This window comes from Mobula hypostoma, chromosome 2 (assembly GCF_963921235.1).
Source record: "Mobula hypostoma chromosome 2, sMobHyp1.1, whole genome shotgun sequence".
NCBI classification, from domain to species: Eukaryota; Metazoa; Chordata; class Chondrichthyes; order Myliobatiformes; family Myliobatidae; genus Mobula; species Mobula hypostoma.
Window position 1 is genome coordinate 67,949,269 of NC_086098.1, and position 16,080 is coordinate 67,965,348.

The 16,080-nt window shown below is 40.1% G+C and overlaps 1 protein-coding gene across 1 annotated transcript in view; it reads left to right on the plus strand.

Annotated features, from left to right (window-relative positions):
• eipr1 (EARP complex and GARP complex interacting protein 1) overlaps positions 1–16,080 on the plus strand; it is a 129,449-nt gene that overhangs the window by 81,798 nt on the left and 31,571 nt on the right. The window contains exons 5-6 of the mRNA XM_063038424.1: positions 12,377–12,476; positions 15,583–15,719. Of these exons, the coding sequence (XP_062894494.1) occupies positions 12,377–12,476; positions 15,583–15,719 (237 nt within the window). The remainder of the gene's footprint in view (positions 1–12,376; positions 12,477–15,582; positions 15,720–16,080) is intronic.

Genomic DNA, 16,080 nt, shown 5'->3' on the forward strand with positions numbered 1-16,080 from the left:
GGCACTCTGTGAGCCACATGGAGAGGATATTGATGGGCTCACAGAGTGCATCACTGATTACATCAACTTCTGTGTGGACTGCAATGTTCCGACAAGAACTGTCCTTTGTTATTCAAATAAAAAGCCATGGGTGACAAAGGACTTTAAGGACATCCTGAATGCTAAAAAGAGGGCGTTTAGAGATGAAAATAGGGAGGAGCTGAGGGCAATACAGAGGGACCTGAAAACCAGGATCAGGGAGGCTAAAGACAGGTACAGGAGGAAGTTTAAGTGGAAACTCCAGCAGAACAACATGAAAGAAGTCTGGAGGGGGATGAGGGCCATCACTGGGTTCCAGCAAACTAGCAACAGAGGAGCTGAAGGCAGCGTGGACAGGGCCAATGAACTTAGCCTGTTCTTTAACAGATTTGACATTGTGACCCCTGCCCATCCCCCACATGAGCCATCTGTTGTCGGCCCCCAACCAACACATATTCCACTCTCCCCTCCTACCCCTCCGCACAGTCCCTCACCCTGCTGTCATGACTATACCCCTTCCCCACACGAAACCACCACGGTGGGCTTCACAGCTCTACAAGTGAGAAGACAACTGAAACGTCTCAACCCAAGCAAGGCTGCAGGACCGGATGGTGTCAGTACCAGGGTGCTCAAAGCCTGTGCCCCTCAACTATGTGGAGTACTTCGCCATGTATTCAACCTGAGCCTGAGGCTCTGGAGGGTTCCTGTACTGTGGAAGACGTCCTGCCTCGTCCCTGTGCCGAAGACGCCGCGCCCCAGTGGCCTCAATGACTACAGACCGGTGGCATTGACCTCCCACATCATGAAGACCCTGGAGAGACTTGTCCTGGAGCTGCTCCGACCTATGGTCAGGCCACACTTAGATCCCTCCAGTTCGCCTACCAGCCCCGACTAGGAGTTGAGGATGCCATCGTCTACCTGCTGAACCGTGTCTACGCCCACCTGGACAAGCCAGCGAGCACTGTGAGGGTCATGTTTTTTGACTTCTCCAGTGCGTTCAACACCATCCGCCCTGCTCTGCTGGGGGAGAAGCTGACAGCGATGCAGGTGGATGCTTCCCTGGTATCATGGATTCTTGATTACCTGACTGGCAGACCACAGTATGTGTGCTTGAAACACTGTGTGTCCGACAGAGTGATCAGCAGCACTGGGGCTCCCCAGGGGACTGTCTTGTCTCCCTTTCTCTTCACCATTTACACCTCGGACTTCAACTACTGCACAGAGTCTTGTCACCTTCAGAAGTTTTCAGATGACTCTGCCATAGTTGGATGCATCAGCAAGGGAGAGGAGGCTGAGTACAGGGCTACAGTAGGAAACTTTGTCACATGGTGTGAAGAGAATTATCTGCAGCTTAATGTGAAAAAGACTAAGGAGCTGGTGGTAGACCTGAGGAGAGCTAAGGTACCCGTGACCCCTGTTTCCATCCAGGGAGTCAGTGTGGACATGGTGGAGGATTACAAATACCTGGGGATACGAATTGACAATAAATTGGACTGGTGAAAGAACACTGAGGCTGTCTACAAGAAGGGTCAGAGCTGTCTCTATTTCCTGAGGAGACTGAGGTCCTTTAACATCTGCTGGACGATGCTGAGGATGTTCTATGAGTCTGTGGTGGCCAGTGCTAACATGTTTGCTGTTGTGTGCTGGGGCAGCAGGCTGAGAGTAGCAGACACCAACAGAATCAACAAACTCATTCGTAAGGCCAGTGATGTTGTGGGGATGGAACTGGACTCTCTCACAGTGGTGTCTGAAAAGAGGATGCTGTCTAAGTTGCATGCCATCTTGGTCAATGTCTCCCATCCACTACGTAGTGGACTGGGTGGGCACAGGAGTGCATTCAGCCAGAGACTCATTCCACCGAGATGCAACACAGAGCGTCATAGGAAGTCATTCCTGCCTGTGGCCATCAAACTTTACAACTCCTGCCTTGGAGGGTCAGACACCCTGAGCCAATAGGCTGGTCCTGGACTTATTTCATAATTTACTGGCATAATTTACATATTACTATTTAACTATTTATGGTTTTATTACTATTTATTATTTATGGTGCAACTGTAACGAAAACCAATTTCCCCCGGGATCAATAAAGTATGACTATGACTATGATTAATACAACTGCTATATAGACATCCATGGCATAGTAAATTTTAAATTGTTCCATTCAGGCCTAAAGATTTAGTCGCTGTGGAGGATTTCTTACACTTATGGGAAAACGTATTTCTTGAAAAGAGAGGACCCTCTGCTTGGCAGATGAGATTTGTGGCTGTGGGCCTCTTCTGTGGTGGTTGTAGGAGTTAACTCTGAGGCTGCAGGAAGTGATTTTGACAGCTCTGGACACCTTTCTTCTCTTTTTCTCTCCAGATCTACTTCAATCCTTGCTTCTTTCCCAGTCCCTGCTTAATTCTCACTCTTTATCATGCTCGCCTGTTCCTTTTCTCTTTCATGCTTTTCTCTTTCTCGCTCACATTCTCCATTTCTTCTCCTTTTCAACTTCTTTGTTTTTTCGCCCTTCTAGTTTCTTGTGAGTTTCTTTGCATTTTCTAATTTCTTGAGAAATTGCATTTTGTTCATCCTCTTCCATTTCCATCATTATCAGATTTTTCACCAACAGGATACAGATCAGTGCTCTTTTTGAAACTGCAATTTGACTTTTTATCTTTTTCTCTTCCCTGAGCAGTCCATTTATTTTTGTCTGCCCAACATACTTTTTGTATGTTGCAATTTCTGCCAGTTTTGCCTTTAAACCTGCATTGGTCTGGTATATGTGAGCCTCTGCCACAATGGTAACACAATTTGTCCAGATAGGCCAGTTCCTGTTTAGACACTGCAATTTTGTTCATGCTCACTTTCATTCCTGACTGTAACTCAATTATGTCTCTGCTGTTTCTGTTGATAAAGCTATTTCAACTGCTCTTTTAAATGAAGCCTTGCAGAAGGTGGTTAGGGGAGCAGAGAAGGTTATTGGGATCTCCCTACCCTCTGTCCAAGACCTCTTTCAGAGTCGATGCCTCTAGAAGACATGGTACATCATTAAAGACCCCTCACACCCTCTCCATGAACTGTTTGTTCTTCTGCCATCAGGCAAATGTTACAGGAGCATCAGAACTAAAACCACAAGGCTAATCTCAGCTTCCTTCCACAGACAGTCAGACTGCTAAACAGCTGCTCTACCTGACTCTGCTTTGGACACTTTTAACTTGCACTGGACACTTATAACTTGATTTTAACTGACAAGTGGCTGTTCTGTTTTACTATTTATTGTTATGTTTATTATTTAGTGTTGCGTTTGTTATGTTATGATTGCACTGCTCCTGAGAAACGCTGTCTCATTCTGCCCTGCAGAGCTGATGTACGGTTAGAATGACAAAGTTTTTTGAATCTTTGAATCTTTGAAAGTTCATAGATCATAAGATCATAAGGTATAGGAGCAGAAGTAGGCCATTTGGTTAATCAAGTATGCTCCGCCATTCAATCATGGGCTGCTCCAATTCTTCCAGTCATCCCCCTCCCCTGCCTTCTCCCTATACCCTTTGATACCCTTGCTAATCAAGAACCTACATATCTCTGCCTTAAATGTACCCAATGACTTAGCCTCCACAGCCGCTCATGGCAACAAATTCCACAGATTTACCACCCTCTGACTAAAGTAATTTCTCTGCATCTCTGTTCTAAGTGGACGTCCTCCAATCCTGAAGTCATGCCCTAGACTACCCTACCATGGGAAATAACTTTGCCATATGTAATCTGTTTAGGCCTTTTAACATTCAAAATGTTTCAATGAGGTCCCCTCTCATTCTCCTGAACTCCAGGAAATAAACCCCAAGAGCTGCCAGACATTCCTTATACGGTAACTCTTTCATTCCTGGAATCATTCTCATGAATCTTCTCTGAACCATCTCCAGTGTCGGTATATCCTTTCTAAAATAAGGAGCTCAAAACTGCACACAATACTCCAAGTGTGGTCTCACGAGTGCCTTATAAAGCCTCAAAATCACATCCCTGCTCTTATATTCTATACCTCTAAAAATGAATGCCAACATTGCATTCGCCTTCTTCACCATCGACTCAACCCAGAGGTTAACCTTTAGGGCTTCCTACACCACTCCCAAATCCATTTCCATCTCTGCATTTTGAATTCTCTCTCCATCTAAGTAATAGTCTGCCTGTTTATTTCTTCCACCAAAGTGCATGACCATACACTTTCCAACATTGTACTTCATTTGTCACTTCTTTGCCCATTCCCCTAAACTATCTAAGTCTCTCTACAGGCTGTCTGTTTTTGCAATACTACCTGCTCCTCCATCTATCTTCGTATCATTGACAAATTTAGCCACAAATCTATTAATCCCATTGTCCACATCATTGACATACATTGTAAAAAGCAGTGGTCCCAACACTGACCCCTGTGGAACTCCACGGGTAACTGCCAGCCAGCCAGAATAGGATTCATTTATTCCCACTCTCTGTTTTCTGCTGATCAGCCAATGCTCCACCCATGCTGGTAACTCCCCTGTAATTCCATGGGCTCTTATCTTGCTAAGCAACCTTATGTGCGGCAGCTTGTCAAACAACTACTACTACTACTACGTCGACTCAGGCCTCGGGGGCCAGCGTCGGGCACGATGACGGTCTCTCCACTTCTCCCTCTCCCTCATCAGTGTGTTCAGTTCATCTACGTTAGCCACGCCGCTGTCTTCTAGGAGCGTGTTGACCATAGTCTTGGGAGTGCTCCCAGGGTTCATCCTCCCGTACTTGGGCTCCCATATGATGACTAGGCTGGCAGGTAGCTTGGGGTGGTGTAGACAGTGCCCTGCTAGTTGCAGTCTTCTCACCTCAATTTTAGTGGTGAGCATCGGTAGGTTGTTATAGAGCTCGATGTTTGTCATGTGCTGTTGCCAACTGACGTCAAGAGCCATCCGGAGCATTCGTGTGTAGCAAGCATCTAGAGACTTCCGCATCATCCTGGTGAGTATCCACATCTCGCATCCGTACGTGACAATGGACTCTATGATTGCCATGAAAATCCTCTTTGTAAGCCCTCTGGTCAGGTTCAACTTCCAGATTTCCTTCATGTCGTTCATAGCCCTCCACGCCAGCGCCTTCTGTATCTTTATGTCCTTCTCCAAACTCATCATTCTTGACCTGAGGTACTTGCAGTCAAAGACTTTCTCAATGGTATCATTCTCTATGGTCTTGACAGTACCTTCATCGCAGTTAAACGCCATGTACTCTGTCTTTTTAGACAGAAGGCCTTGTCAAAGGCCTTCTGAAAATCCAAGTCCACCATATCTACTGCATCTCCTTTGTCTACCCTGCTTGTAATTTCATCAAAAACCTGCAGCAGGTTAGACAGGCAGGATTTTCCTTTCAGGGAACCATGCTGGCTTCGGCCTATTTTGTCATGTCCCTCCAGGTACTCTGTAATCTCATCCCTAACAGTCGATTCCAACAACTTCCCAACCACTGATGTCAGGCTAACAGGTCTGTAGTTTCCTTTCTGCTGCCTCACACCGTTCTTAAATAGCGAAGTAACATTTGCAATTTTCCAGTCACCTGATAGAAAGTCAGAATCTATCGATTCTTGAAAGATCATTGTTAATGCCTCCGCAATCTCTCCAGCTACTTCCTTCAGAACCCGAGGGTGCATTCCATCAGTTCCAGGAGATTTATCCACCCACAGACCATTAAGCTTCCTGAGCACCTTTTCAGTTGCACCTACTTTGTTTCTATGTTTTTACTTCACTTCCCCAGCACTCTTGAATGTCTAGTATACTGCAAATGTCTTCCACTGTGAAGACTGATGCAAAATATGCATTCAGTTCCTCTGCATCTCTGTGTTTTTCTTCACAGTATCTCCCTTTTCATTTTCTATTGGTCCTATATCTGCCCTCAACTATCTTATACTCTTTATATACTTAAAAAAACTTTTAGTATCTTAGAAACCATAGAGACTACAGCACAGAAACAGGCCTTTTGGCCCTTCTTGGTTGTGCCGAACCATTTTCTGCCTAGTCCCACTAACCTGCACACGGACCATATCCCTCCATACACCTCCCATCCATGTATCTGTCCAATTTATTCTTAAATGTTAAAAAAGAACCCGCATTTACCACCTCATCTGGCAGCTCATTCCATACTTCCATCACTCTCTGTGTGAAGAAGCCCCCCCTAATGTTCCCTTTAAACTTTCCCCCCTCACCCTTAACCCATGTCCTCTGGTTTTTTTCTCCCCTTGCCTCAGTGGAAAAAGTCTGCTTGCATTCACTCTATCTATACCCATCATAATTTTATATACTTCTATCAAATCTCCCCTCATTCTTCTACGCTCCAGGGAATAAAGTCCTAAGCTATTCAACCTTTCTCTGTAACTGAGTTTCTCAAGTCCCGGCAACATCCTTGTAAACCTTCTCTGCACTCTTTCAACCTTATTTATATCCTTCCTGTAATTTGGTGACCAAAACTGAACACAATACTCCAGATTCGGCCTCACCAATGCCTTATACAACCTCATCATAGCATTCCAGCTCTTATACTCAATACTTTGATTAATAAAGGCCAATGTACCAAAAGCTCTCTTTACCACCCTATCTACTTGTGACGCCACTTTTAGGGAATTTTGTATCCGTATTCCCAGATCCCTCTGTTCTACTGCACTCCTCAGTGCCTTACCATTAACCCTGTATGTTCTACATTGGTTTGTCCTTCCAACGTGCAATACCTTGCACTTGTCTGTATTAAACTCCATCTGCCATTTTTCAGCCCATTTTTCCAGCGGGTCCAAGTCCCTCTGCAGGCTCTGAAAACCTTCCTCACTGTCTACTACACCTCCGATCTTTGTATCATCAGCAAACTTGCTGATCCAATTTACCACATTATCATCCAGATCATTGATATAGATGACAAATAACAATGGACCCAGCACTGATCCCTGTGGCACACCACTAGTCACAGGCCTCCACTCAGAGAAGCAATTCTCTACCACCACTCTCTGGCTTCTTCCATCGAGCCAATGTCTAATCCAATTTACCACCTCTCCATGTATACCTAGCGACTGAATTTTCCTAACTAACCTCCCATGCGGGACCTTGTCAAAGGCCTTACTGAAGTCCATGTAGACAATATCCACTGCCTTCCCTTCATCCACTTTCCTGGTAACCTCCTCGAAAAACACCAACAGATTGGTCAAACATGACATACCACACACAAAGCCATGTTGTCTCTCCCTAATAAGTCCCTGTCTATCCAAATGCTTGTAGATTCTGTCCCTTAGTACTCCCTCCAATAACTTACCTACTACCGACGTTAAACTCACCGGCCTATAATTTCCCGGATTACTTTTCGATCCTTTTTTAAACAACGGAACAACATGAGCCACTCTCCAATCCTCCGGCACCTCACCCGTAGACAGCGACATTTTAAATATTTCTGCCAGGGCCCCCGCAATTTCAACACTAGTCTCCCTCAAGGTCCGAGGGAACACCCTGTCAGGTCCCAGGGATTTAACCACTTTAATTTTCCTCAAGACATCAAGCACCTCCTCCTTTTCAATCTGTACAGTTTCCATGATCTCACTACTTGATTCCCTTAATTCCATAGACTTCATGCCAGTTTCCTTAGTAAATACAGACGCAAAAAACCTATTTAAGATCTCCCCCATTTCCTTTGGTTCCGCACATAGCTGACCACTCTGATCTTCAAGAGGACCAATTTTATCCCTTACAATCCTTTTGCTCTTAATATACCTGTAAAAGCTCTTCGGATTATCCTACACTTTGACTGCCAAGCCAACCTCATGTCTTCTTTTAGCCCTCCTGATTTCTTTCTGAAGTATTTTCTTGCACTTCTTATACTCCTCAAGCACCTGATTTACTCCCTGTTTCCTATACATTTTATACAACTCCCTCTTCTGCACATACCTATCTTCTTTGACATTAGTCGCCAGCTTCCTTTCATAATTCATCTTTTCCTTCCTAGTGACCTTAGTTTCCTTCTGCAAGTTTGTGCTTCAGTTAGGAGCTGTTTTTGAATGCTTTTTCATAAGATTCCACAGACTAAACTACTTCTCGGTGCATCATTAAGTCCATTACCAAACTGACAATGCTCAGACAACTTCTTCAATTCAGTAATGTCTGCTGAAATGGACTCCCCTTCCGTTTGATTCTGCCAATGACACCAATGACACTTACAGCATTCTGCAATAAACAACGGATTTGGTTCTAAATGTTCCTGCGTTACTTTCATGATATCAGCAAAGCTTATTTTGGTTGGTTTGGTTGGAGCAGTTAAATTTATAAGTAAACTTTATGTCTTTAAATCCAGTGCACTTAGCAAAATTGCTACTTGTTTCTCATTGGCTATTCCATTTGCTTTAAAATACTGCTCAATCTGTTCAGTATAGAAAATCTAGTTATCACTTGAGCAATTAAACGTATCTATCTTTCTGATGTAGCCAGCCATTTCTGCCTTTTTATGATTATTATCACTGTTTATGAATCTGTGATTTCTTTCACTTTGTCTTTTTTTAATGATCATCTTTCCTGTTGCAAAGAAAACTTACTGCACTGTTTTTTTTTAAACTGAAATATCTCACGGCACTTCAACAGATAGGTAGTCATCCTGGGTTCATTTAAAAAAATACCTATTCACCACTGTTATGTTTTGTAACTCCTAAATATATAAAGAATTAGAAGAAACTCAAAGGATTCCAGAATGCAAGACTAACTTTGATTTTACTTTAAGGGAGGTGCACATATATGACATAGTGTCATGATGACATATGCCATTTACATACTTTTACATACAACCCGTAATGAATTATTTAAACAAAGAATGTTCAATCAAGCAACAATTTACAGTATTACTCAAGTATTACTGAAATATTAAAAACACAATAAATATAGCACAGAAACAAATCCTTTGGCTCACCATATTATTACTGCTGATGAAATACCTATCTATTCTATTCCCATTTACTGACACTTGGTCCTTAGCAAACAAAGCCTTGGCAATTCAGATGTTCCCAGGTGCTTCTTAAATGGTGTGAGAGTACTTTTCTCAGGCAGCACATTGCAGGTTTCAGCGATGTTCTTGGTGAAGAAAAAAGTTATTGCTCAGATCCCCTTTAAGTCTTTTGCTCCTCACCTTAAATCTATGCTCTCTGGTCTTTGACACCTCTGCCATGGAGAACATTTTGATATCTACCTCTCAGTATTCTGTACCCGTCCATCAGGTATCTCATAAGCTTCCTCTTTCCTCTTCTCCAAGGAAAACAAACCCAGCCTGTGTAGTTTCTCATCATAACTGAACCTTTCCACCTTTGACAACATCTTGGTGAATCTCCTCAGAATGACTCCAGTGTGGTCACATCTTTCCTATAGCGTGGTACCAGATGCCTGCTTCACCACTCAATCTGCATGTGATACCACCCTCAAGGATCTTTGCATTAATACATATATGTCCAGAGCTTATTAAACTCCTAAAATATATCATATATAAATTAGGATTAATTTCCATTTGTCATTGTTCTGGCCAATTTACCAGCTGCTCAATATCATTCTGTGGCCTAAGACTATTCTTTTGACCGACAGCACCAACAATTTTTGTGTCATCACAAATATACTGATCATATCTCCTATATCACATCTAAGTCTTGAATGTATATAAAAACACAGTAAAGTACTTGGCTCAAATACCTGTGCACATAACAACCCACCATAACCACCATCCCCTATTGTCTCCTACTGGCAGATCAATTTTGGATCCATTTGCCACCTTGCCTTGGACTGGTCCATGTAAACAATTTCAACTGCACTGCTTTCATTAGTATATTTACCTCTTTAAAAAAACTCAGTTACCCTTGTTAGATAGGATCTTTCACCATTAAATCCATGATGATATCCTTATCAGTCACTGCCTTTCCTATTGTAGATTAATTACCTCTCTCAAGATATTTTCCAATGATTTTCGTACCACTGATGTTAGATCCACTAACGTATAACTACCTGGCTTATCCCTCCTGTCTTTCAAAAGTAAAAGTACTGTACCACATTTGCTGCTTTCCAGTAATTTGGCATGGTACCTGCGCAGTAAATATTTAAATAGTCAGGGCAACAGCAACCTCCTCCCTTGCCACCCATAACAACATAGGATACATCCCATCATTATTCAATTTTATACCTGTTAAGATATCAAAAACCTTTTTTTTTACCTTCATGTGCTCTAAAGGTCCTAACAGAAATCTACACATACACTCTGCTTCTCGATGGTGAATTCAGGTGAAATGTATTCATTTAAAGTTTCACACATATCTTCTAGTTCCATTCATGCACTTTTTCCCAAATTAACTCCATTCTTTCCTTAGTTAACTTCTTGCTCTTATATACTTTTTTTAAAAAATGCCTTGGGATTTTCCATAATTTTATCTGCCAATGATATCTTGCAGTCTCATTTTTCTCTCTTAAATTCATTTTTTAAGTATTTCCTTACACTCTTTGTACTCCTGAAAGGCTTCTCCCCTTTGCAGGGTTCTGGACCTGCCATATGTTTCCTTTTACTCTTATCAAACCCACAATATCCCTTTATAAACTGCGTTCCTGGATTTGCTGTCCTTGCGTTTCACCATGAGAAGTTGGCTCTGGGATATTTCACATCCCAGATGTAGATTTAACCATAAGTAGCTGCTTGCAGTCTGTGTTTGCCAGCTTCTGTCATATGATATTGAATTTGGCTTTTCCCCAATTCAGATATTAAATTTCAGAATTATCATTAATCCTCTTCATAACTACTCTGTAAGTTACCAGTTAAGGTTGCTGTCTTCAAAGCGATCGCTTACTGACATGTTGTCTACTTGTCTGGCTTCATTCTGTATGATTAGGTCTCACGCTATTCCATCTTTGTAAAGCAAAACTCTCTCCTGAATTAGGACAATTAGATATTAGGACAAAAACCCCTTCTGGGTGGCACTTAAAAAATTCAATTCTTTGTAATCCTTTCACACTAAGTGATCCATCTTCATATTGTGCAAGCTGAAATTCCCTTCTGTTACAGCCACATACTTCCCTCTTGCAAGCGATTCTAATTTGATACACATTTACTCTGCTGTCTCCTGCACTCCATTGGGAAACCTGTAGTGTAATCCCAGCAAAGTGATTGCATAATTTTATTATTTTTTATTTAAATGGTCTCATTTGAAGAGTCTTATATTACATCCTCCCTTGTTACTACAGTGATGGCCTGCTTGACCAGTAATGCAATCCGCCCTGCATTTTAAATCCCTCTATCATACCTGAACATATCATGCAATGGACTTCTGTTGCTTTGTAGGTGCATTTTTTTGTTTCCTGCATTTAATGTACTTTACTTTGAATCAATAACTTTATATTAGAAAGAGTGATATTTGTGTTACTTAGTCATTGTAAATTAAATGTCCTGATTCTATCCATTCTGTGCAGTGACCATTCCTCTCACTAAACTATAACACACCAAAAGAATCTACCAGTAAAGCAATAGCTGAAAAGCTATTTGACAGCAGACAAGATTCCTAATTTGAATCCTCATAAATACACATTTGGTAGCTAAGTGTGTTTAGCTTTTACTTTAGACATATTGAAATTAGATTTCAAAGTTTTTACATTGAATGTGAATGGCATTTTAATTAATTCTGATTTTACTTCATTCAAAATGAGATCATCAAGGACATTAGAAGTAGTTATGTTTAAGTAAGGTGATAGCTACAGGTGCAATGAGTTTGAGCAGTCAAAATTATCTGCAAATATTTTCTTTCAGTGATGATGTGAAGCTTTGCAATCTATTGGAACATACTTACATACGTGCTCTAAGACATTATCATTCTTTCCATTAATAGGTTCCAATGATCTGGCATGCCTTCAGAAAAGTGTATTGTTTTGTTTGAAATTCCTTCCTTACCTTTAACCTGCTTCATTCACTTCATAACTGTTCAGTGCGCATAGAAGACAGAAACCTTGTTACGAAGTTTTACAATAGACAATCAAGAAACTACTGAGAATGTATTTCAGTGAACGTTCTGTATTTAGCTTTACCAATGAGAAGTGTGAGGCATTCAGCCACCAATATTTGCAAGTTGCAACCAGTCCCCACATGGAACTTTTTTTGATAACTATGACTTTGCAATATATTTTTCCTTTGTAAGTTAGCAAATTTAAATACAACAGGAACACAGTGCCTCAAAATCTCTCTACTGTTGTTCCAAATTGACTCCTGATGTTCTGAATTGCCCAAAGCTTCAGGCTTGTATGACATGGTTATTAATTACATTTTACTGTAAAACTGCATTGGTCAGTATTGTTGAGATTGTTTTTAAAGGAGCTTTGTTCGACAGTGTACTATGGGAGCCAATGGGAGATGGTAAAAAGATAGCATCATTGGCTGATAATCATCTTCTTCTTTGGGACTTGCAAGAAAGCTCAAGCAAGGCAGTGGTAAGTAATTTTAGAGTTTACCTTTGTGATTAAAAATTATGTTTTCCTATACAGAGTTGTTATTTTTGCATTTTTACTGGAAACATCCTTTGTAAACTTATTAAACAGTAATTACCAGCTTTTTCCATTTAATGTACATTGCCAAAATTGGCAACAAAATTGTAATGTGATAAATTTGTACTGGTGATTTCCTTTATAATTGTTAATATGTTAAAGTAAGGATAGAATGAGTGGAAGTTGAAATAGCCCTTGCAAGGATTGTTGCCAGGTAGTACATATTGAGGGCCAAAATCCAGGGAGGAAGTGTGTATCTAGTTCTGATTGGATAAGGGCAGATAAGCTTCCTTGTTCCCCCGGAGCAAGGACTAGACCATTTGCAAATTTAAATAAAAGGGCTTAAAAATGCTCAAGACTCGAATTGAAAATCTGTTTTGGGTTGCTGCTGAATGCCTTGGATCAAACAACCCCAAACACTGTCCCTGAAATGAGCTAAGTATTTAACACAAAAGCTCACGGTCCTGAGATTCTTCCAGCACAAACTCTACACTGACCCACAGTCTCTTAGAATCCAATCTGCAAACTTACAGCTCCCTCCATTCACTCTGTCCTATCTTCCATTCCCTCCATCCTTGATCTTTTCAATCCCAGAGTAAACCTATCTCCAAACCCATTCAATCCTCCTGTCAGTCTCCAGAGTTCACATTAGCCATATTACTCATGACAGGCAATTTTGTGGCATCTTTATGACAGTATAATCTAAGGCACACATCCAGGTTTAAATACGTATGGATTGAAAACAAGCTAGACAGGAGATTGTCGACAATCTGTGTATGTGGCAACATCCTCCATTCTGTTTGCAGGCTGTTTCTCTTTGATCCCACATTATTTAAGAAAAATAAAGAAAACTATAGATGCTGTAAATTTGAAATAAAAACAGAAGTTGCTGGAAAAACCAAATCAGGCAGCATCTGTGGAGAGAGAACCAGTTGAAGTTTCAGGTCAGGGATCCTTCACCTAAACTCTGCTTTTCTCTTTACAGATATTCCTAGACCTGATGAGTATTTCAGAAATTTAACTTTTTCACAATGGCTCTGAGGATAAGTTTTCCAAGGATGGTCATGGGGCCTTTATTCACACTTGGAGCCTCATACCAATTTCTCAAACAACAGCTGTAGTTATAGTCCTTTAAATCAGCACATTCTTCCTGGATCGTTAATTTTTATTAATCATATGTTTATGTGTATAGTGGAATTTCAATATGTTACGATTTAATTATAAACAAATTATACACATAATTCATAATTATGTATTTACATAACAAAATCTCTGTGTAAAGAGTTTTTAAGGTCAACAAGCAAAACACATGTTCTTGCATTGATGAGTTTTCACTTTTCACAGTGAACTCAAACAATACTGTGTATGCATCCCAATTTATTTTACTTCAAATGATCTCCGCCAGTTAGTCAAATCCTTTTGTGTTCTATCCATCAAGAGATGCTGATAGCAGTGGCTATCGTTAAGTCAATCTCATTCAGCCAATTTGCAAAAAATCATTAGCGCACTATTATGAGAAGTGTTTTGGAAGTGGTACACAACCTGGTTTATTCAATTACATAATTTTCCCTTTCCACTTTCAACATCCTTTCAGCACTCCATTCCAGATCACATCTGCTGCATATTTTAAAAGCAATATTCTCCAGATCAACTGCTGATTCTGTGATTGATTACTTTGAATCTGTCCTCTAATAAGTGTTACTTTTGCTAGTGGAAACTATTTCCCCCTTGAACTCTTTCAAAATTACTCATAACATTGAGTGTTTTATTAAATATCTATTAAACCTTTTCCTTAGAGAGACTAATCCCAGCACTTTTCTCTGTAAATTGAAATTCCTATTCCCTAATACCATTCTAGTAAGTGTTCACTGCATCAGAATCTATTAGCAAAATTGGTAAAAATGTGAAAAGAGTTCTCAATAAAAGATAACATATCAAGTTTCTCTCAGGACTTTTTAATTGTCTTGACTGTGCAGTGGCTAGTTTGCTTGACGGTATTAGCAGTAACCCTGCAGTTAAGTTCATACTTTACACAATGTGTCGATCTACAGAGAACAGTGAGGTGTTGGGAATAGGAAAATAAGTTGAAAGGTAAAGAAAGAACAAATCAAATATAAAGTTTGTGTTAGTTAGGTTTGTATAATGCTTTAAATGAGGTTTAAACTTATGATGGTGTGTTTTGCTTTACAGTCTTTTTTATTATTGAGTTTGAGGTTACTAGATTCTTTCTAAGATTTAAAAGATAATAAAAGTACTTGAACATGCTCTATTTATTAATCCGATATAAATTTTAAAAATCAATTTTACAGGCAAGTAATTCCCAATTGTTCATTATTTAATAGACTGTACAGGAAGTTACTAATTTTAGTTCTGCTTTACTTCCAGAGCATTGTAGCAAGGTAAAAACAGTGTAAAATTATTCTCATAAATTGTAACCAGCATAGTAGCATGGTTAAGAATGGAAGAAAAGTCATAAGCAGTATCACCACAAAATATCAGTATAATAATTGTGAAATCTATAATTTTGTTTCACTTGGATCTAATTTTATTTGTATGGTATCTTGAGATCTTAATGTGGTGGTAATTGGATTAGGTACAATTACTTGCTGTAAATCATAGTGAAAGGTTGAGCACTGGATAGTACAGCATTTTTAGGCCAAATATTTTTCACTGGACATAGTTTTAAGGAATACACATAAGAAAGACAGATATTCTTGTGTGTTTACTTTTATTAAGTAGCCAATTATTGGTGGAATTAAAAGCAACTCTTGTTTGGTCTAAAGATTTGTTATAACTATTTAACTATTTTGGATTGGCAAGAAACATACAAGAACGTTGAGATGTGGAATTAATATCGGATTACCATAAATGGGTGTATTATGCTTAGTGCGGATCGTTGAGCTAAAAGGCTTGTGTCAGTGCTGCATTTCTCTGCGATTTTACAGTACTGATCTCTTGTTTATGAATTTCTGAACAATTCATTAATTTACTTGCTCCTTGAATTGCTTTTCTTTCTTTTGTCACATCCATTTGTTTGGGTCATGTATCTTAGCTCTCAAATTCAGCAACCCTGGAAGGAAAAGGTCAGCTAAAGTTTACTTCTGGGCAGTGGAGTCCTCACCACAACTGCACACAACTTGCCACAGCTAATGATACTGTGATTCGAGGCTGGGACACTAGGACCATGAGGTAAGTACAATGTGACCCTTGGTCAATGCTCCATTGTCTTTGTTATAATGCATAATCTAGAAATAGTTGCTATTTTAAACTTATTAAAATGCACCCTGTGTAAAGACAATCTTTAGGCATCCTTTCTTTTGATCTATTTAGTAAATCAATCTGTTTTCATTAACTAGCATTTTCATAATTGATATTACTGTAATTGAGTGTTGTTTCTATACAGGTAGCCTTTAAACAGGTTGTACTATATGTACAAATGTCTTATTCAGTTAGTAACGGGAAATCAGTTCATGCTACTTCATTGACCTACTTGTGCAACCCTGGTCCCAAAACTGTAACGTTATAATTCTTTGTCATGCCTCTGCAATCA